This window comes from Electrona antarctica, assembly GCF_951216825.1.
Source record: "Electrona antarctica genome assembly, chromosome: 8".
Classification (NCBI taxonomy): domain Eukaryota; kingdom Metazoa; phylum Chordata; class Actinopteri; order Myctophiformes; family Myctophidae; genus Electrona; species Electrona antarctica.
In genome coordinates, this window is record NC_136789.1 from 32,816,314 (window position 1) to 32,839,025 (window position 22,712).

Sequence of the window (22,712 nt, forward strand, 5' to 3'; positions counted from 1 at the left end):
TCTCCTCCTGTCCTAGGGGCCATCAATATGTCCGTAAAAACGTCACGCGTGGCAAAGTCTTGTCCGTGGCAACTGTTGGATGTTGTTTTGTTTTTTTACACACCATTATAATGTTCTTATTTTGATCACAAGACCCAATTACTGAATGTCAAGTCTCACACTTGACACATTTACTATGACACTACTGTATGTATGGCACATCTTAAACATCTTAACTCTGAGAGCGTACAAATGGACCTGTAAGGGTCCGTTTGGTTCCATTTGTACGCTCTCAGAGTTACAGACCTGTTACGGTCAGTCAGGTCTAGAGGTCTTTCTGGTAATATTATTGTCCACTAATTTTGTACGTCCGTGGCAAAAACAATGCATTTTTGACAAAAAACATCCACCACAAGCCAGCGTGGCGATGATGAAGACCCCAGCTCCTTCTTCTGAGCTCGTCCTGGGTTCGCTAGGTGGTTCTAGCCCCGACCGACCGAACGACCCCTTTCCATTTTCTTCGCCGTTGCTCTCTCACTGACTCTGGCAGACCGTCCCTCCGCTCTTCCCCCCGGCCGCCTTCTTCCGCCTCTTGTTGAGCAGCGGGTTGTTGGACGTGTCCAGGTCTTTGATCTTCACCTGGTCGTAGTCCACGCGCATGGTGGCCAGAGCGCTGGTCATCTCCTCCTGTAGGAGGAGGAACAGTTACAGGGTTAGCATGGTGGCCAGAGCGCTGGTCATCTCCTCCTGTAGGAGGAGGGAACAGTTACAGGGTTAGCATGGTGGCCAGAGCGCTGGTCATCTCCTCCTGTAGGAGGAGGGAACAGTTACAGGGTTAGCATGGTGGCCAGAGCGCTGGTCATCTCCTCCTGTAGGAGGAGGAGGAGGAACAGTTACAGGGTTAGCATGGTGGCCAGAGCGCTGGTCATCTCCTCCTGTAGGAGGAGGAGGAGGAGGAACAGTTACAGGGTTAGCATGGTGGCCAGAGCGCTGGTCATCTCCTCCTGTAGGAGGAGGAGGAGGAGGAGGAACAGTTACAGGGTTAGCATGGTGGCCAGAGCGCTGGTCATCTCCTCCTGGAGGAGGAGGGAACAGTTACAGGGTTATTCCACGCGCATGGTGGCCAGACCAGCGGGTTCAGGAAAATAAACCGTGCAAAGGGAATGTCGGTCTGGTGGGACATTTATATCTTTGGTATTTTTCTTGTGATGTAATTACATAACATTTTTGCTACAGCTTGTTGGAGGTGGTTTAGATTTTGATAGTTGTTTCCCTTCTTGGCGTTCACACACAACCCAGTTCTATAGTCTCCCAGTAAAAGGACCGCTGCCCAGGCTACGTTTTTATAGTGTCTGGAGCTCGTTAGCCAACCGAGTTCATCTGGTCCTCACAGGTGAGTGGGGCTAGAATTAGTTGACAACATGGGAGGGAATATGTGCAGGTCAGGTTATCAATATGGCCCTACACGGACATTTTGTCCATGGCAAGACTTGGCCTTGGCAAATTAAAGATTTAGCTTTTACACGACATCATCATGTTTTGGTCATCAGAATCTCAATTACTGAATGTCAGTCTGCAGGTTTCTCCAGCACACGTACTGTATGCCACTGAATTACTACTTTACATTATTAAATACTGGTAACTAGAAAATACTGTTCCTGAAGAAACAGTGTGGGTTCGACGAGTCCCTACTCCATGACGATGACGTATTGACCCACATGACGTCCATCTGTCTTCCTATCCCACTGATTGACCCAATAAAGTATTAAGCAGATTGATTATCTAGAAGTGTCTGTCAGACAGAAGTGTTGTGATCGATCAAAATTCAATTAGCAAATTGTGAAATTGCAGTGACGAGAGAGAGAGAAAGACAGAGAGAGGCTCGTGTGTGTGCGTGTGCGTGTCCGTGCGTGTGCGCGTGCGTGTGTGCTTGCGTGTGCCGTGGTCCAGTAGCTTTGCATAAAGGCCTTGTTGTGCCATTGTCTTCTACATCCCAGAAGGTTACCAGGTCTGTACTGTATCTGTGTGTGTGTGTGTGTGTGTGTGTGTGTGTGTGTGTGTGTGTGTGTGTGTGTGTGTGTGTGTGTGTGGTATGCAAACTAACTGGTAGAGGCCGGGAATGTACACAGTTATTACAGTAACTGTTTGCAGTGGCGTGCACAGACATTTAGAGGGGCAGGTGCTCAAGTTAAAAAAGGGCACCTTGTGCAGCGCGTGGAACCGGCCGGTTGCCTTAATCTATTTTGGGCGGGAACCCCTTTTGGTGTTAGCATTATGTTATGCTTTAGCTATTGAAAAATAGCAGATCTACAAGCTCATAGCGCGCCACCGAGTGGCGCGCTATGAACTTGTAGATCTGCTATTTTTGAAAAAGAAAAAAAAATGATTTTTTTTCTTCTTTTTTTTTCAAAAGGGCACATTGCCAAAAGGGCAGGGGGTGCTCTAGCACCCCCTAGTGTCTATCTGTGCACGCCACTGACTGTTTGGGGTGTTGGACGTGGTTTTCCATTGATTAGGCAACACCAGTCCAGCATCCGGTATGTTTTTGGTAACACTCTCTGTGTTCCAGGAAGAGGATGGCAGACATGAAAACATCGCAGACCACTGATTGGTCACAGAGAATGTCACATAAATAGCGTCATTCGGAAGCTCCCAAATACTGTGAAGAAACTTTTAACCCATTTAGACCTGAGGACGATTCTAAAAATGCCTTCTAAATCCTGACAGTTTTCTGAAGAAAACGTATGTTTCCATGTCAAGGACCCCCAGAATTATATGTAACTAGCCCTTACCCGTTGTGAGATATTGCGTTTTCGCATTTTTAATTCACTAATAAATTCATTATTAATTTATAATTTGTTAAATTGGAAAAAGGGCTTTGTTAAGACCTCCATATTATTATGGTCAATGCCTGTGTGAAAAGTGGGAGCGATTGGTGCAGGTGGTGAGGAGATACGGCAGTGTTTCTGACAGACAGACACACATTCAGACAGACAGACAGACATTGACTGACTGAATTATAGTATGATGATGATGATGATGATGATGATGATGATATGATGATGATGATTGACCCCCATCTGAAAATATGTTGTTCCAGGAACCCCCCTAAAAGAATATAATATACATTCAAAGATTTGCACCACATTTTCACGATTTTTCAAAAAATAGCAGATCTACAAGCTCGTAGCGCTGCTATTTTTCATTAGCTAAAGTATAACATAATGCTTAAAACACCAAGAGGGGTCCCCGTCCAGAATGGGTTAAGCTAGCTGTTGGTAAAATGTGAAATTAATCCACATTGAGCGAGGCCTATTACTCAGCCAAAATGTTTTTGTTGGACTGTATGGGAGTCATTGTTCTTTAGAACTCTGCTATGCAGAGTTGGACAATGCTATGACGACTAGCTTTCCTTTCAGTTTGGTTCAGTTTTGAATGCTTTTTAAAAAGCTGGTTTGCTGGTTTAGTTTAGTTCTTAGTTTTAGCGTTAGTTTTAAAATGTATTGTAATAAAAAGTGAAGGTCATAGGGTGAGATTTAAAAAGTTAGGAAACATTACAAACATAGCAAAAATAGCAAGCTCTACAGGCTTGGACACTTTTTAAAAACAGAGCTAAAGATTTCATAATATACAACCCAAAATAGGCCTACTAGTTTCATGTATGAAAAACTATCTAAAACTAATGCCAATTTTGATTTTACTTACTGGTAGTTTTAATTAGTTAACGTTTTAGTTAGTTAACATTTTCTTTTGTACAGCCTTGGTTTTATTTTAATTTCAGTTAACATTTAGTTACTTTGTTCAACTACATTAGAATGGAGTAGGAGTTCAGCAATGGAAAAGCACCAAACCACAGTCCATATGCCAATGATTGGCAACACAACAAGTTGCAACTGCAACCACTTGCAAACGGCAAAACTACTCGCAATCACTTGCAGAATATTTCAACCACTTGCAACAGGATCCCGGAAACTGCACCGGCCGGCAACATCGTACAGCCCGGCGCTCATTTCAGAGCGCCGGGAACTGGTTGCACGACACGTTGTGGTTTCAGACCAGAGCGGAACTGTTCATGAAATAAAGACCAACGTGGTGTATTTTATTCCCCCTGTGGCTATAGAATCACTAACAGACTGCTGCTCAACACTTCCCTGTTTTGACAGTGTTTGAGGGAGACGTTTGACGTTCCATTTTCAATGAGGAAACAGATACAGTAAATGTCCTTTTACACTGTATACAGTGACCACATGCCTTTAAACCCTAGAACAATATAACTCCTTTGCTGCCACCGTGTGGCCACAGAGGGTAGCTTGTGCCAAGAGGAATTGAGGAGATTACAACTTTTCCACCTCTGGTTTCCTCGCTCGCAGACCTAATAAACGGCCATAGCCAAACACTCCTTTGGTTAAAAACGGCCATAGCCGTCATCACAGCGTGAATCTATTCTACGTCCGAGCAGAGACATGGTAACGCCCCGCCTGCCTCTGATTGGCCTACTGACACTGAGCATAGACATGGTAACGACCCGCCTGCCTCTGATTGGCCTACTGACACTACCCGTCTTACCAGACTTTCCACCGAGGGGGATAGCCTGCCGTGAGGAAATAATACAAGTACGATATAATACAAGAGAATGACAGCTTGGCACGGCGTGACAGACGACGCTCCAGAATGCAGCCTTGTAACTTGTAACTTTTCTGTTTGTACAAGAGGCAAACTAATATTGTTTATGCCGTTTGCTTTGATAGAATAATTGATTGAACACGTACGCCGTAATATGATTTGATTTGGGTGTGTTCTAAATAAAGTTTTGGTGTTGATTATTGTGTCATTTATTTGTATGTGTAAACTTGAAACATTATTGTACTGTAAAAAGGTCTCTTTTCCCTTCACCTTTATCATTTTTAGTATAATAATATTAGTTTACTATCTATCAGATTAATACACGTACAACTTACTACGTTTTCAATGAATTATTCAATCAAAACAAACCGCATAAACAATATTAGTTTGCCTGACCTCTTCTACAAAAGTTTTATATGCCAGTGGTGAAGCTCTAAACTGAATTTCGTTGTTTCGTGCAAGCAATGACAATAAAGATCTATCCATCTATCACGTTAGTTACAAGGCTGCAGCCCAGTGTACATTTTTTCAGAATATTTTGATTTAGTCTTAGGTGACATTCACACCAGAAAGCTTTGCTGCGATTAAAACGAATCCTGCTGTGCATTGTCAGAAAGTGCACTTCGTTTGGCAGGTGTGAAGGCTAATTCGAATCCTAATGCGTATCAAAGAACTGCATTCTACTCCGAGCAAAAACAGGGGTTTCACTTCGCTTCCAATCGCACTTGATTACGATTCGGTGCAGGTGTGAATGCAATCCGCAGTAAATAAAGGAAATGAAGCAAACAATGTGGCGGGTGAGGAGCTGAACACAGTTGGAGACGGAGAAGGCATATTTTACACAGCGCAAAGATGTCCCGTTACCGTGGATAGACGTGGTGGAATGAGGAGACTGAAGCCCTGATCGAAATTAGGACGAGTACATTAATTGCTAAGGAAACACATAAAAACCCACAAAAAACACTGCAGTGTATTATAGCCTACAGAATATTCTGTCTGTCTGTCTGTCTGTCTGTGCGTGCCGTAAACATGGAGTGCTGTCACTGTGTGGGGACTGGGGAGTAGGGACTTTTATCTCGATAAACTTGTAAACATTTTGCACTGCTGTCTGTTATATCAGTACGCTCAGCGCTGTGCCTCCATGCCCAAAAGAACAGTGCGTGGCTGCGTGCGTATCTATCACCATAGATTTCACTGTGTAGGCTAGTTTATGAATGGAACACATTGATAAAGGTCCCCCCTGTTTCCAATTGCTGCGGATGACAGTGTGAAGGCAAACCGCAACAAATTAAATATGCAAGAATCCCAACTGCTCCGCCCATTCGCATCGAGTCTACCGAAGTATTAGGTGGGAATGTGACCTTAGTCTTTTGAATAACACACCATTTAGTCTTAGTCCTATTTAGTCTTCTGAAAAACCTTAGTCGACTTATTCTTTAGTCTTAGTCAACAAAATTAACACTGCTGCAGCCTGTCGTGCGTGCCAAGCTGTCATTCTCGGAGGAAAGTCTGGTGCGGCCGGCGGTGTCGGTAGGCCTTGAACGATTACTATTGCAATTTATGTTGGGTCACGCCCCCTTTTTTTAGCTTTAGATTGACTGGCCTACATGGTCATTGAATGAGTGTCAGTGAGGAGGTGTAGTGTCAGCTAGTGGCCAGAGGGTGTCAGTGTTGCACTGCGGCTGACCTTAACGTCGTCCCACATCTCCCGGTCTTCAGTCAGGACTCTGGTGGTGTGGAGAGGAGTGGAGGGAACCACCATGGACTGCTGCAGGGTACGCACGCACGCACACGCACACGCACACGCACGCACGCACACACACACACACACACACACACACACACACACACACGCACACGCACACGCACACGCACACGCACACGCACACGCACACGCAACCACACACACAGTAAGTAGTCTCTCATAGACGGACAGACTATCACAGATTTAGGGTAAATGTATCTATTCATACAAAACCACTCAAGCCCTATTTTTTATAAGACGGTGGCACCCGGTGAAAACAGCTGATCTACAAGCTTACGCCGTCTCACATTGTGATGTGCTGTGAGCTTGTAGGTCTGTTGTTTTAGCAGAAGTTTAAAAAAAGGACAAAATAAAATAAAATAGAGACAGCAGATTGAAAGTGATTTTACACTTGGTTGCATGCTGGAAATAGCCGATCTACAAGCTCACAATGCGCTGCGATGCGTTGTTGGCTTGTAGATCAGCTATTTTCAGCAAGTGAAAAAAACATTGCAACGGCATCAAGGTCTGCCAAAATACATTTTAGTCGACTAAATCACCTGTAGATTTAGTCGACAAAAATCTTATGATATGTATTCGACTAAAACTAGACTAACACTAAGACATTCCAGGTGACTAAAACTAGACTAACACTAAGACATTCCAGGTGACTAAAACTAGACTAACACTAAGACATTCCAGGTGACTAAAACTAGACTAACACTAAGACATTCCAGGTGACTAAAACTAGACTAACACTAAGACATTCCAGGTGACTAAAACTAGACTAACACTAAGACATTCCAGGTGACTAAAACTAGACTAACACTAAGACATTCCAGGTGACTAAAACTAGACTAACACTAAGACATTCCAGGTGACTAAAACTAGACTAACACTAAGACATTCCAGGTGACTAAAACTAGACTAACACTAAGACATTCCAGGTGACTAAAACTAGACTAACACTAAGACATTCCAGGTGACTAAAACTAGACTAACACTAAGACATTCCAGGTGACTACATACGAGGTGAATGAAGTAGGTGACCTACGTTGATCCAGGGGTGGTTCATAAACTGAGTGATGGACATTCTCTCGTTGGGGTCCGTCTTCAATAACTGGTTGATGACCTCTTTGGCTATAGAGCAGAAGCACAGAAAATATAATGGCATATTTCAATTTCTTTATTTGAGTCCACATTTATAAAATACATTGTCAAGGAAGGTTCTGATATCCCATACACTGGAACACCATGTGGTTCTGATATCCCACACTCAGAACACCATGTGGTTCTGATATCCCACACACTGGAACACCATGTGGTTCTGATATCCCACACACTGGAACACCATGTGGTTCTGATATCCCACACACTGGAACACCATGTGGTTCTGATATCCCACACTGGAACACCATGTGGTTCTGATATCCCACACACTGGAACACCATGTGGTTCTGATATCCCACACACTGGAACACCATGTGGTTCTGATATCCCACACTGGAACACCATGTGGTTCTGATATCACACACACTGGAACACCATGTGGTTCTGATATCCCACACTGGGAACACCATGTGGTTCTGATATCCCACACACTGGAACACCATGTGGTTCTGATATCCCACACTGGGAACACCATGTGGTTCTGATATCCCACACTGGGAACACCATGTGGTTCTGATATCCCACACTGGGAACACCATGTGGTTCTGATATCCCACTCACTGGAACACCATGTGGTTCTGATATCCCACACTGGGAACACCATGTGGTTCTGATATCCCACACTGGGAACACCATGTGGTTCTGATATCCCACACTGGGAACACCATGTGGTTCTGATATCCCACACTGGGAACACCATGTGGTTCTGATATCCCACACTGGGAACACCATGTGGTTCTGATATCCCACACTGGGAACACCATGTGGTTCTGATATCCCACACACTGGAACACCATGTGGTTCTGATATCCCACACTGGGAACACCATGTGGTTCTGATATCCCACACTGGGAACACCATGTGGTTCTGATATCCCACACTGGGAACACCATGTGGTTCTGATATCCCACACTGGGAACACCATGTGGTTCTGATATCCCACACACTGGAACACCATGTGGTTCTGATATCCCACACACTGGAACACCATGTGGTTCTGATATCCCACACACTGGAACACCATGTGGTTCTGATATCCCTTACACTGGGAACACCATGTGGTTCTGATATCCCACACACTGGAACACCATGTGGTTCTGATATCCCACTGGGAACACCATGTGGTTCTGATATCCCACACACTGGAACACCATGTGGTTCTGATATCCCACTGGAACACCATGTGGTTCTGATATCACACACACTGGAACATCATGTGGTTCTGATATCCCACTGGAACACCATGTGGTTCTGATATCCCACACTGGGAACACCATGTGGTTCTGATATCCCACTGGAACACCATGTGGTTCTGATATCCCACTGGAACACCATGTGGTTCTGATATCCCACTGGAACACCATGTGGTTCTGATATCCCACTGGAACACCATGTGGTTCTGATATCCCACTGGAACACCATGTGGTTCTGATATCCCACTGGAACACCATGTGGTTCTGATATCCCACTGGAACACCATGTGGTTCTGATATCCCACTGGAACACCATGTGGTTCTGATATCCCACTGGAACACCATGTGGTTCTGATATCCCACTGGAACACCATGTGGTTCTGATATCACACACACTGGAACATCATGTGGTTCTGATATCCCACTGGAACACCATGTGGTTCTGATATCCCACTGGAACACCATGTGGTTCTGATATCCCACACACTGGGAACACCATGTGGTTCTGATATCCCACACACTGGGAACACCATGTGGTTCTGATATCCCACACACTGGGAACACCATGTGGTTCTGATATCCCACACACTGGGAACATCATGTGGTTCTGATATCCCACACACTGGAACACCATGTGGTTCTGATATCCCACACACTGGAACACCATGTGGTTCTGATATCCCACTGGAACACCATGTGGTTCTGATATCCCACACACTGGGACACCATGTGGTTCTGATATCCCACACACTGGAACACCATGTGGTTCTGATATCCCACACACTGGAACACCATGTGGTTCTGATATCCCACACACTGGGAACACCATGTGGTTCTGATATCCCACACTGGAACACCATGTGGTTCTGATATCACACACACTGGAACACCATGTGGTTCTGATATCCCACACACTGGAACACCATGTGGTTCTGATATCCCACACACTGGAACACCATGTGGTTCTGATATCCCACTGGAACACCATGTGGTTCTGATATCCCACACACTGGAACACCATGTGGTTCTGATATCACACACACTGGAACACCATGTGGTTCTGATATCCCACTGGAACACCATGTGGTTCTGATATCCCACACACTGGGACACCATGTGGTTCTGATATCCCACACACTGGAACACCATGTGGTTCTGATATCCCACACACTGGAACACCATGTGGTTCTGATATCCCACACACTGGGAACACCATGTGGTTCTGATATCCCACACTGGAACACCATGTGGTTCTGATATCACACACACTGGAACACCATGTGGTTCTGATATCCCACACACTGGAACACCATGTGGTTCTGATATCCCACACACTGGAACACCATGTGGTTCTGATATCCCACACACTGGAACACCATGTGGTTCTGATATCCCACTGGAACACCATGTGGTTCTGATATCCCACACACTGGAACACCATGTGGTTCTGATATCCCACACACTGGAACACCATGTCCATCTGTGCTTGAGTCCAAACAAGCCCTAAATACATATACAGTGCTCTAAACAGACACACTTGGCTGACCTAATCTTCATGAGCCATGTATTGGAGGGGCTAGCGCCCCTCAAAAGGCTGGGTAATGTAGTTTTATTATCTCACCTTCCTGTGACACCTCAAGGACTGTCTAAAGAGGACGAGACGCGAAGACCGTACGGGCGGCGCCATGTTGCTTATGGTGCTCCATGGAAGGAAAGAAACATGCGCAGTTCAGACCAAGGAAGCTGAACGTGGAAGTGTTGGCTGCATATAGCCCATTGCGCATGTTTCTTTCCTTCCATGGAGCACCATAAGCAACATGGCGTCGCCCGTACGGTCTTCGCGTCTCGTCCTCTTTAGACAGTCCTTGTGACACCTCAGCCCACTCTGGGTTGGGGTTAGGCTGGGTAATGTAGTTTTATTATCTCACCTTCCTGTGACACCTCAGCCCACTCTGGGTTGGGGTTAGGCTGGGTAATGTAGTTTTATTATCTCACCTTCCTGTGACACCTCAGCCCACTCTGGGTTGGGGTTAGGCTGGGTAATGTAGTTTTACTATCTCACCTTCCTGTGACACCTCAGCCCACTCTGGGTTGGGGTTAGGCTGGGTAATGTAGTTTTATTATCTCACCTTCCTGTGACACCTCAGCCCACTCTGGGTTGGGGTTAGGCTGGGTAATGTAGTTTTATTATCTCACCTTCCTGTGACACCTCGGCCCACTCTGGGTTGGGGTTAGGCTGGGTAATGTAGTTTTATTATCTCACCTTCCTGTGACACCTCGGCCCACTCTGGGTCGGGTTAGGCTGGGTAATGTAGTTTTATTATCTCACCTTCCTGTGACACCTCAGCCCACTCTGGGTTGGGGTTAGGCTGGGTAATGTAGTTTTATTATCTCACCTTCCTGTGACACCTCGGCCCACTCTGGGTCGGGTTAGGCTGGGTAATGTAGTTTTATTATCTCACCTTCCTGTGACACCTCGGCCCACTCTGGGTCGGGTTAGGCTGGGTAATGTAGTTTTATTATCTCACCTTCCTGTGACACCTCAGCCCACTCTGGGTTGGGGTTAGGCTGGGTAATGTAGTTTTACTATCTCACCTTCCTGTGACACCTCAGCCCACTCTGGGTTGGGGTTAGGCTGGGTAATGTAGTTTTATTATCTCACCTTCCTGTGACATCTCAGCCCACTCTGGGTTGGGGTTAGGCTGGGTAATGTAGTTTTATTATCTCACCTTCCTGTGACACCTCGGCCCACTCTGGGTCGGGTTAGGCTGGGTAATGTAGTTTTATTATCTCACCTTCCTGTGACACCTCGGCCCACTCTGGGTCGGGTTAGGCTGGGTAATGTAGTTTTATTATCTCACCTTCCTGTGACACCTCAGCCCACTCTGGGTTGGGGTTAGGCTGGGTAATGTAGTTTTATTATCTCACCTTCCTGTGACACCTCGGCCCACTCTGGGTCGGGTTAGGCTGGGTAATGTAGTTTTATTATCTCACCTTCCTGTGACACCTCGGCCCACTCTGGGTCGGGTTAGGCTGGGTAATGTAGTTTTATTATCTCACCTTCCTGTGACACCTCAGCCCACTCTGGGTTGGGGTTAGGCTGGGTAATGTAGTTTTACTATCTCACCTTCCTGTGACACCTCAGCCCACTCTGGGTTGGGGTTAGGCTGGGTAATGTAGTTTTATTATCTCACCTTCCTGTGACATCTCGGCCCACTCTGGGTCGCGTTAGGCTGGGTAATGTAGTTTTATTATCTCACCTTCCTGTGACACCTGGGCCCACTCTGGGTCGGGTTAGGCTGGGTAATGTAGTTTTATTATCTCACCTTCCTGTGACATCTCGGCCCACTCTGGGTAGGGTTAGGCTGGGTAATGTAGTTTTATTATCTCACCTTCCTGTGACACCTCGGCCCACTCTGGGTCGGGTTAGGCTGGGTAATGTAGTTTTATTATCTCACCTTCCTGTGACACCTCGGCCCACTCTGGGTTGGGGTTAGGCTGGGTAATGTAGTTTTATTATCTCACCTTCCTGTGACACCTCGGCCCACTCTGGGTTGGGGTTAGGCTGGGTAATGTAGTTTTATTATCTCACCTTCCTGTGACACCTCGGCCCACTCTGGGTTGGGGAACTCATATTGGCCCATTCTGATCCGGCGCTTCATCCCCGGAGAGATGGCCTGGCCTGTGTTGGAGTAGAACGGTGGAAACCCACACAACCTGGGAGAGAGACATAGACACACAGAGAGAGAGAGAGAGAGAGAGAGAGAGATGAGAGATGGCCTGGCCTGTGTTGGAGTAGAACGGTGGAAACCCACACAACCTGGGAGAGAGACATAGACACACACAGAGAGAGTTTCTTTTATAAAATGTGATTGGCCTCACGCCGGTGTTCCTCACAGGAGGAGACCTCTCACAGGAGGAGACCTCTCACAGGAGGAGACCTCTCACAGGAGGAGACGTCTCACAGGAGGAGACCTCTCACAGGAGGAGACGTCTCACAGGAGGAGACCTCTCACAGGAGGAGACCTCTCACAGGAGGAGACCTCTCACAGGAGAAGACCTCTCACAGGAGGAGACCTCTCACAGGAGGAGACCTCTCACAGGAGGAGACCTCTCACAGGAGGAGACGTCTCACAGGAGGAGACCTCTCACAGGAGGAGACCTCTCACAGGAGAAGACCTCTCACAGGAGAAGACCTCTCACAGGAGGAGACCTCTCACAGGAGGAGACCTCTCACAGGAGGAGACGTCTCACAGGAGGAGACCTCTCACAGGAGAAGACCTCTCACAGGAGGAGACCTCTCACAGGAGAAGACCTCTCACAGGAGGAGACCTCTCACAGGAGAAGACCTCTCACAGGAGGAGACGTCTCACAGGAGAAGACCTCTCACAGGAGGAGACCTCTCACAGGAGGAGACCTCTCACAGGAGGAGACCTCTCACAGGAGGAGACGTCTCACAGGAGGAGACCTCTCACAGGAGAAGACCTCTCACAGGAGGAGACCTCTCACAGGAGGAGACCTCTCACAGGAGGAGACCTCTCACAGGAGGAGACCTCTCACAGAGCCCACTCCTCTCGACCGCGGCTTTATCAAACCGCTCTGACCAGTCATTAACCCAGCAGTCAGTCGGTAGCAATAATGGTGACGGAGGTTTGACCGACATACGCGGGCACATTTTCACATCCTACCCAGCTGTGTGATTATCCTGTCGCTCACGGCTAAACATAGCGCTACCTGCCTCTGCTGCCTGGGAAAGGCTTTTCAGTGACCTTCAGCTCAAGAGGGGGCAAAAAGTGAATCATTTAATTCACACACAACTTCGAAAAACTGTTAAATAAGGACTTCTTCAAGTATATGATTAGTCTGACCAGGCTGAGAATTCTCACATATCACCACCTCATCTGAGAGACGGGGGTAAAATCTATTGGAATTCAAATTATAAACGATTCAAAGTCGATTAAACCCATATAGACCTGAGCTCGATTCTACAAAATGTCTTCTAAATCCTGACAGTTTTCTGAAAAACAATATGGTGTTTGTGATATGAAATATAAGCTTAACCCATTTTGGGCGGGAACCCCTTTTGGTGTTAGCATTATGTTATGCTTTAGCTATTGAAAAATAGCTCATAGCGTGGCACCTAGTGCCGCGCTATAAACTTGTAGGTCTGCTATTTTTGAAAAATCGAATGTGAAGTCTTGAAAAGACAAAGTGCCGATACTTTATTGGAATAGGACAATAAAAAACGTTGTCTTTTCAATACTAGATTGTTCTACTGTGGACCGGCACGACTGGTGTGCGTTTAGCATCCTCCTGCGCAATGAAATATAAGCTTAGCGTAATCACAGTAAACATTAACTTTCAGTCAGTTCAGCACAGCTGAGGTGTGTCACTAAGTGGTATATACAGTAGGCCTACAGTACACACACACACACACACACACTATACTCACAGGATGTACATGATGACGCCCAGAGACCACATGTCACACGACTTGTCGTATTTTTCCGGTCCCAAAACCTCAGGAGCTTATCGGTGACAACACACGCACACACGCACACGCACACGCACACGCACACGCACACACACACACACACACACACACGCACGCACACGCAGGCACACACACACATAAATAGAAAGAACATGAAACATGGATGGCTACAAAAAGAAAATATTAAACTAACATAACGTCACTCTATTTACTAGCTCTTCCACAGAAGGTGCATCTTTTCACCTACAGTAGCAATATATTATCTCCATAATGTAGGTCCTCATCAATGCTCATTATATCCCTCTGTGTCTCAGAGATGGGCTGCAGATAGGGTATATATAATACTATGGTTCATTATATCCCTCTGCGTCTCAGAGATGGGCTGCAGATAGCGTATATGTAATACTCACCCACATAGTAGGGTGTGTAGCAGGGTGTCTGTGGACTAACTCACCCACATAGTAGGGCGTGTAGCAGGGCGTCTGTGGACTAACTCACCCACATAGTAGGGCGTGTAGCAGGGTGTCTGTGGACTAACTCACCCACATAGTAGGGCGTGTAGCAGGGTGTCTGTGGACTAACTCACCCACATAGTAGGGCGTGTAGCAGGGTGTCTGTGGACTAACTCACCCACATAGTAGGGCGTGTAGCAGGGTGTCTGTGGACTAACTCACCCACATAGTAGGGCGTGTAGCAGGGTGTCTGTGGACTAACTCACCCACATAGTAGGGCGTGTAGCAGGGTGTCTGTGGACTAACTCACCCACATAGTAGGGCGTGTAGCAGGGTGTATGTGGACTAACTCACCCACATAGTAGGGCATGTAGCAGGGTGTATGTGGACTAACTCACCCACATAGTAGGGCGTGTAGCAGGGTGTCTGTGGACTAACTCACCCACATAGTAGGGCGTGTAGCAGGGTGTCTGTGGACTAACTCACCCACATAGTAGGGCGTGTAGCAGGGTGTCTGTGGACTAACTCACCCACATAGTAGGGCGTGTAGCAGGGTGTCTGTGGACTAACTCACCCACATAGTAGGGCGTGTAGCAGGGTGTCTGTGGACTAACTCACCCACATAGTAGGGCGTGTAGCAGGTTGTCTGTGAACTCACCCACATAGTAGGGCGTGTAGCAGGGTGTCTGTGGACTAACTCACCCACATAGTAGGGCGTGTAGCAGGGCGTCTGCAGGGGGTTGTGTAATGTGGTCTCTTTAGCGAAGCCAAAGTCTGTCAGTTTGAGGTCTGCGTTTCTGTCTTTGCTGGTGTAGAGCAGGTTCTCTGGCTGGAGGAAGGGGAGAAGGAATCATCGTTCACACCTCACTGAATGAAATGAGTAGTGGAGGAAGGGGAGCTGGAGGAAGGGGAGCTGGAGGAAGGGGAGCTGGAGGAAGGGGAGCTGGAGGAAGGGGAGAAGGAATCATCGTTCACACCTCACTGAATGAAATGAGTAGTGGTGTAAAGCAGTGGTTCACAATCGTTTTCATGTCAAGGACCCCCAAATTGACCCCAATTAGCCCACGGACTGCCGGACCCCCATTAGCCCACGGACCCCCCACGGACTGCCGGACCCCCATTTGAAAAGATATGCCAGAGACAGAGAAGATTTTTAGCATGATTCTCAACACATTTTCTCAGTTTGACATGCATTAGTTTACGGACCCCTATTTAATGGCATTTCTCTCTCTGGGACCCCCGATTTACATTGTAAAATCAATGTTAATTTAACTCTGAGAGTGTAAAGATGAAACCAAATTTGTACACTCTCTGAGTTACAGACCCATAAGGGTCCATTTGTTTCCAAACTATCATTTAGCTGGCGGCCCCCTGGATTGATTGATTGATTGAAGAATTTATTAACAGTTTGCAGAATTACAGTACATTTCAAGCACAAACTCAATACAAAGGCTGTTAACTGTGAGTGGACGACCCAATTAAGCATTACACTTGTTTCCAATAGGGTCCACCATGTTCAAATCATCAAAACATTTAGAGACGTACAAATAGACACTTCTATAGACAGAACAGGAATTCATCATAAAGGAGGTAAAAAGGGAAAATAAATATATACAGTGAGGGGAAAAAAGGGGGGGGCGGGGGGTGGGGATTCAGATTTTACGGGGGCCAGTTTCGAATTGCAGCCATCCGTAGGTGCCCTTTGAGAGCGGTTTTGAAGGAGTCAAGGGATTCGCATGTCTTAATGACAGTTGGTGGAACTCCTTCAAGGACCCCTGGGGGTCCCCGGACCCCACTTTGGGAACCACTGGTGTAAAATAACTAAGTACTGTACATTTTCGAGGTATTTGCACTTTACTTGAGTAATTGCAATTTCCAATACTTTTTTACTTCTACTCCACTACATCTCCAAATCAAATATTGTACTTTTACTCCACTACAATTATTTAAACCCATTTTGGGCGGGAACCCCTTTTGGTGTTAGCATTATGTTATGCTTTAGCTATTGAAAAATAGCAGATCTACAAGCTCATAGCGCGCCACCGAGTGGCGCGCTATGAGCTTGTAGGTCTGCTATTTATTTTAAATCGAAGAACGTCTGACATGGAAACATAGGTTTTTCATAAAACTGTCAGGATGTAGAAGATATTTATAGAATCTGATCTCAGGTCAGAATGGGTTAAGGCGTGGCATCGGGAACCACTGATGAAAAGCAGTGCTCTGAAAATGTGCTCCGAAAATGTGCATTTTTAGAGCATGTATATTATATATATTAGAGCATGTATATTATATATATTAGAGCATGTATATTATATATATTAGAGCATGTATATTATATATATTAGAGCATGTATATTATATATATTAGAGCATGTATATTATATATATTAGAGCATGTATATTGTATATATTAGAGCATGTATATTGTATATATTAGAGCATGTATATTGTATATATTAGAGCATGTATATTGTATATATTAGAGCATGTATATTGTATATATTAGAGCATGTATATTGTATATATTAGAGCATGTATATTGTATATATTAGAGCATGTATATTGTGAGCATGTATATTGTATATATTAGAGCATGTATATTGTATATATTAGAGCATGTATATTGTATATATTAGAGGATGTATATTGTATATATTAGAGCATGTATATTGTATATATTAGAGCATGTATATTGTGAGCATGTATATTGTATATATTAGAGCATGTATATTGTGAGCATGTATATTGTATATATTAGAGCATGTATATTGTATATATTAGAGCATGTATATTGTGAGCATGTATATTGTATATATTAGAGCATGTATATTGCGGCTCGGATCATTGGAACAAACTACCAACTACCAACGGTATCACAATGAAAACTCATGTAGCGTGGCATTCGCTTTACATTACTTTAAACTCATGTAGCGTGGCATTCGCTTTACATTACTTTAAACTCATGTAGCGTGGCATTCGCTTTACATTACTTTAAACTCATGTAGCGTGGCATTCGCTTTACATTACTTTAAACTCATGTAGCGTGGCATTCGCTTTACATTACTTTATAAACTCATGTAGCGTGGCATTCACTTTACATTACTTTATAAACTCATGTAGCGTGGCATTCCCTTTACATTACTTTAAACTCATGTAGCGTGGCATTCGCTTTACATTACTTTATAAACTCATGTAGCGTGGCATTCGCTTTACATTACTTTATAAACTCATGTAGCGTGGCATTCGCTTTACATTACTTTATAAACTCATGTAGCGTGGCATTCCCTTTACATTACTTTAAACTCATGTAGCATGGCATTCGCTTTACATTACTTTAAACTCATGTAGCGTGGCATTCGCTTTACATTACTTTAAACTCATGTAGCATGCAGGCGCGCAGCTACGGGTGGGCCTGGGTGGGCCGCGGCCCACCCATATAGAGAGCTGGACCACCCATCGATTTTTCAAAAAAATAAAAATAAATAAAAATATTTTTTTATTTTTTTTATATAAATACATAATAAGTTTCATAATGTCTTTCTTTCTTTCAGTAAATATGTTTTTGTTGTGTTTTTACATGATCATCTTGCTTAATATGAATAAACAGGCTGTCGGTTCTTTTTCACTAATGTGCCTAGACTAGCCTTTTTAAGACCCAGGTTTTTGGCCTAGACTATAGTCTATAGGATGCGATCATGCAAGTTGTTACGTCCACTTCCTGAGACTGCTGCTGCAGAGCCATGTGGAGATGTTTACTTTTTGTTTCATTAATTTTTCTCGTTCCGGGGCCGTAGCACGCCGACAAATCTGATAAACTAAAAATAGACTAGGTTGCGGACGCGGTGACAATACTGTGGATTATGCTTTTCTAAATCTTCCGAAGTTCCGACGCCTCAGCAGTCAGCAACAAGGTATTTGGAATGGATTGGAAGCTTGTTTTGTGATTTTTCCACGTTGATGCTTTAGTTTCAAACAAAGGCTATTTATTTCTGCAGCTTGAAGAGATACGTTAGAGTGTGTGTGTGTGTGACGTGTGTCGTGTGTGTGTGTGTGACGGGGACGGTAAACACTAAACGCCACAACTACGAGAGAGAGAGAGAGAGAGAGAGATGGGGAGGGAGAGAGGGAAGGGGGAGAGAGAGAGAGAGAGAAAAAGAGAGAGAGAGAGATTTCTTACTTAGTGACACTTGAGTCAATTTTCGCCACTCCTCCGACAGGCGTGCATGCATGTGTGTGTGTGTGTGTGTGTGTGTTTGTGAGTGTGAGACAGACGTATTTGAAGCGTTCCAGCGGGTCTGTCTGTCTTGTTAATGTTAACTAAAGCCGGTAAAAATAAGAACTGCCTGGCTGTCACTCTGGGGGCAATATAACCCGAAATATTATATAACCGAAATACGCCAAATAAATAAATAAATAACCGATTAACCCCACTCGCGTGTGCGCGAGTGCGTGACCACCACGCACGCGCGCTGCGTGAGCGTGCGTGCCGGCCCACCTAGCCATAGCGAGGCCCATCTAGAATCGCATTTCTGGCTGCGCCTCTGGTAGCATGGCATTCGCTTTACATTACTTTATAAACTCATGTAGCGTGGCATTCGCTTTACATTACTTTAAACTCATGTAGCGTGGCATTCGCTTTACATTACTTTAAACTCATGTAGCGTGGCATTCGCTTTACATTACTTTATAAACTCATGTAGCGTGGCATTAGCTTTACATTACTTTATAAACTCATGTAGCGTGGCATTCGCTTTACATTACTTTATAAACTCATGTAGCGTGGCATTCACTTTACATTACTTTAAACTCATGTAGCGTGGCATTCGCTTTACATTACTTTATAAACTCATGTAGCGTGGCATTCACTTTACATTACTTTAAACTCATGTAGCGTGGCATTCGCTTTACATTACTTTATAAACTCATGTAGCGTGGCATTCGCTTTACATTACTTTATAAACTCATGTAGCGTGGCATTCGCTTTACATTACTTTATAAACTCATGTAGCGTGGCATTCGCTTTACATTACTTTAAACTCATGTAGCGTGGCATTCGCTTTACATTACTTTATAAACTCATGTAGCGTGGCATTCGCTTTACATTACTTTAAACTCATGTAGCGTGGCATTCACTTTACATTACTTTAAACTCATGTAGCGTGGCATTCACTTTACATTACTTTAAACTCATGTAGCGTGGCATTCACTTTACATTACTTTAAACTCATGTAGCGTGGCATTCGCTTTACATTACTTTAAACTCATGTAGCGTGGCATTCGCTTTACATTACTTTAAACTCATGTAGCGTGGCATTCGCTTTACATTACTTTATAAACTCATGTAGCGTGGCATTCGCTTTACATTACTTTATAAACTCATGTAGCGTGGCATTCACTTTACATTACTTTAAACTCATGTAGCGTGGCATTCGCTTTACATTACTTTAAACTCATGTAGCGTGGCATTCGCTTTACATTACTTTAAACTCATGTAGCGTGGCATTCCCTTTACATTACTTTATATAAACTCATGTAGCGTGGCATTCGCTTCACATTACTTTAAACTCATGTAGCGTGGCATTCGCTTTACATTACTTTAAACTCATGTAGCGTGGCATTCGCTTTACATTACTTTATAAACTCATGTAGCGTGGCATTCGCTTTACATTACTTTAAACTCATGTAGCGTGGCATTCGCTTTACATTACTTTATAAACTCATGTAGCGTGGCATTCGCTTTACATTACTTTAAACTCATGTAGCGTGGCATTCGCTTTACATTACTTTATAAACTCATGTAGCGTGGCATTCGCTTTACATTACTTTATAAACTCATGTAGCGTGGCATTCGCTTTACATTACTTTAAACTCATGTAGCGTGGCATTCGCTTTACATTACTTTAAACTCATGTAGCGTGGCATTCGCTTTACATTACTTTAGTTTAAACTCATGTAGCGTGGCATTCGCTTTACATTACTTTAGTTTAAACTCATGTAGCGTGGCATTCGCTTTACATTACTTTAAACTCATGTAGTGTGGCATTCGCTTTACATTACTTTAAACTCATGTAGTGTGGCATTAGCTTTACATTACTTTTTAAACTCATGTAGCGTGGCATTCGCTTTACATTACTTTAAACTCATGTAGCGTGGCATTCACTTTACATTACTTTAAACTCATGTAGCGTGGCATTCGCTTTACATTACTTTAAACTCATGTAGCGTGGCATTCGCTTTACATTACTTTAAACTCATGTAGCGTGGCATTCGCTTTACATTACTTTAAACTCATGTAGCGTGGCATTCGCTTTACATTACTTTAAACTCATGTAGCGTGGCATTCGCTTTACATTACTTTAAACTCAAGTACCGTGGCATTCGCTTTACATTACTTTCTTTGTAAATATTAATGCTATTTTATCATTCAAATCTTTAGTGTTTTTTCCATTTATAGAGTACCGAAGTCCTGACGTCACTCGTTTCTCACCGTCAGTTGATGCTTCGTATCCATTTGAGTCAAACTGCAAGGCTAATTTGTTTATATTTGGAAACACAGTTCTTGTAAGACGCAATTTTAAACACGTCTATGGCTCTAGTAAAGTTGGGTGCCTACGTACGTGCAATACCTTCAAGGCCCACCGGTGGGCATCGACTCACAGGGTTTGGCAATCACAGATATAAATGTGTGTCATTCTTCTCATGAACTATATACTATAAAACGGGCTTCAGATGGAGAGAGAGAGAGTCTGGGGTTCAACTTGATGTCTATGTGTGTAATGTTCATGTTGTGAAGGTACTACTAACCTTGATGTCTCTGTGTGCGATGTTCATGTTGTGAAGGTAATCGATGGCCGTGCCGATGTCCCTCATGATCTCGGACCCCTCTGGGAGGACAGAAAGACATCCGTCACACTCGAACCACCGTACAAATGTTAGGATACAGTATAGACACGAGTCTAGTATGAATTGTGTAGGAAATAAATCCATATTTCATTTGTTGTTTTTTAATCACAGACATATTATACACCGGTATGCTTACGTTCTCGAGAACGTAAAACTGTTGTTAAACATCTGCATTACTTAATTTACAAGAAGTCTACACAATTAGAGAATGAGGAATGACTTTTGTCCATTTTTCATTACACTGTCATTTTTGAGTGGTGTAAACCACTCCTACAACTGGCTTTTGTGTGCAGAAAAAAATGAGCATGGTTGCTATGTTCAAAATAATTTCTGACGTAATTAAATCACACCCGGGTGAACTGGATGACCGTAGCAACCATGGTCATTTTCTCTGCACAGAAAAAGCCAGTTGTGAAATCACATCCGGGTGTGATTTCATTACGTCAGATCAGAGCTGATCAGGCTACATAATACCTTACCTTATTTCATTACGTCAGACATTACGTCAGACCACAGCTGATCATGCTATATAAAACCTTACACCACTCAGTTCACACGGGTGTGATTTTTTTATTATGAAATCAACAATGAACAATCACGCTGGTACTGTACCACGTGCCAAAATAGCAGATCTGCAACAAACTGTAGATTGGATTTTCGGCACTGGGACACCGGTGCGCTCACAGCAACAACAAAGCACTGGGACACCGACGCGCTCACAGCAACAACACTGGGACACCGGCGCGCTCACAGCAACACTGGGACACCGACGCGCTCACAGCAACACTGGGACACCGACGCGCTCACAACAACACTGGGACACCGACGCGCTCAAAGCAACAACACTGGGACACCGACGCGCTCACAGCAACACTGGGACACCGACGCGCTCACAGCAACAACACTGGGACACCGGCGCGCTCACAGCAACACTGGGACACCGACGCGCTCACAGCAACACTGGGACACCGACGCGCTCACAGCAACACTGGGACACCGACGCGCTCACAGCAACACTGGGACACCGGCGCGCTCACAGCAACAACACTGGGACACCGGCACGCTCACAGCAACAACACTGGGACACCGGCACGCTCACAGCAACAACACTGGGACACCGGCACGCTCACAGCAACAACACTGGGACACCGGCA

General features: G+C 44.7%; 1 protein-coding gene across 1 annotated transcript in view; it reads right to left on the bottom strand.

The window, feature by feature from the left end:
- Positions 1 to 350: 350 nt before the first annotated feature.
- The window catches only part of mapkapk3 (MAPK activated protein kinase 3), a 56,657-nt gene continuing 34,295 nt past the window's right edge, over positions 351 to 22,712 (bottom strand). The window contains exons 4-10 of the mRNA XM_079508815.1: positions 21,460 to 21,539; positions 15,358 to 15,484; positions 14,162 to 14,237; positions 12,302 to 12,426; positions 7,401 to 7,486; positions 6,290 to 6,370; positions 351 to 666 (exon numbers count right to left, since the gene is read on the bottom strand). Coding sequence (XP_079364941.1) covers positions 514 to 666; positions 6,290 to 6,370; positions 7,401 to 7,486; positions 12,302 to 12,426; positions 14,162 to 14,237; positions 15,358 to 15,484; positions 21,460 to 21,539 — 728 coding nt within the window. The 3' untranslated portion in view covers positions 351 to 513. The remainder of the gene's footprint in view (positions 667 to 6,289; positions 6,371 to 7,400; positions 7,487 to 12,301; positions 12,427 to 14,161; positions 14,238 to 15,357; positions 15,485 to 21,459; positions 21,540 to 22,712) is intronic.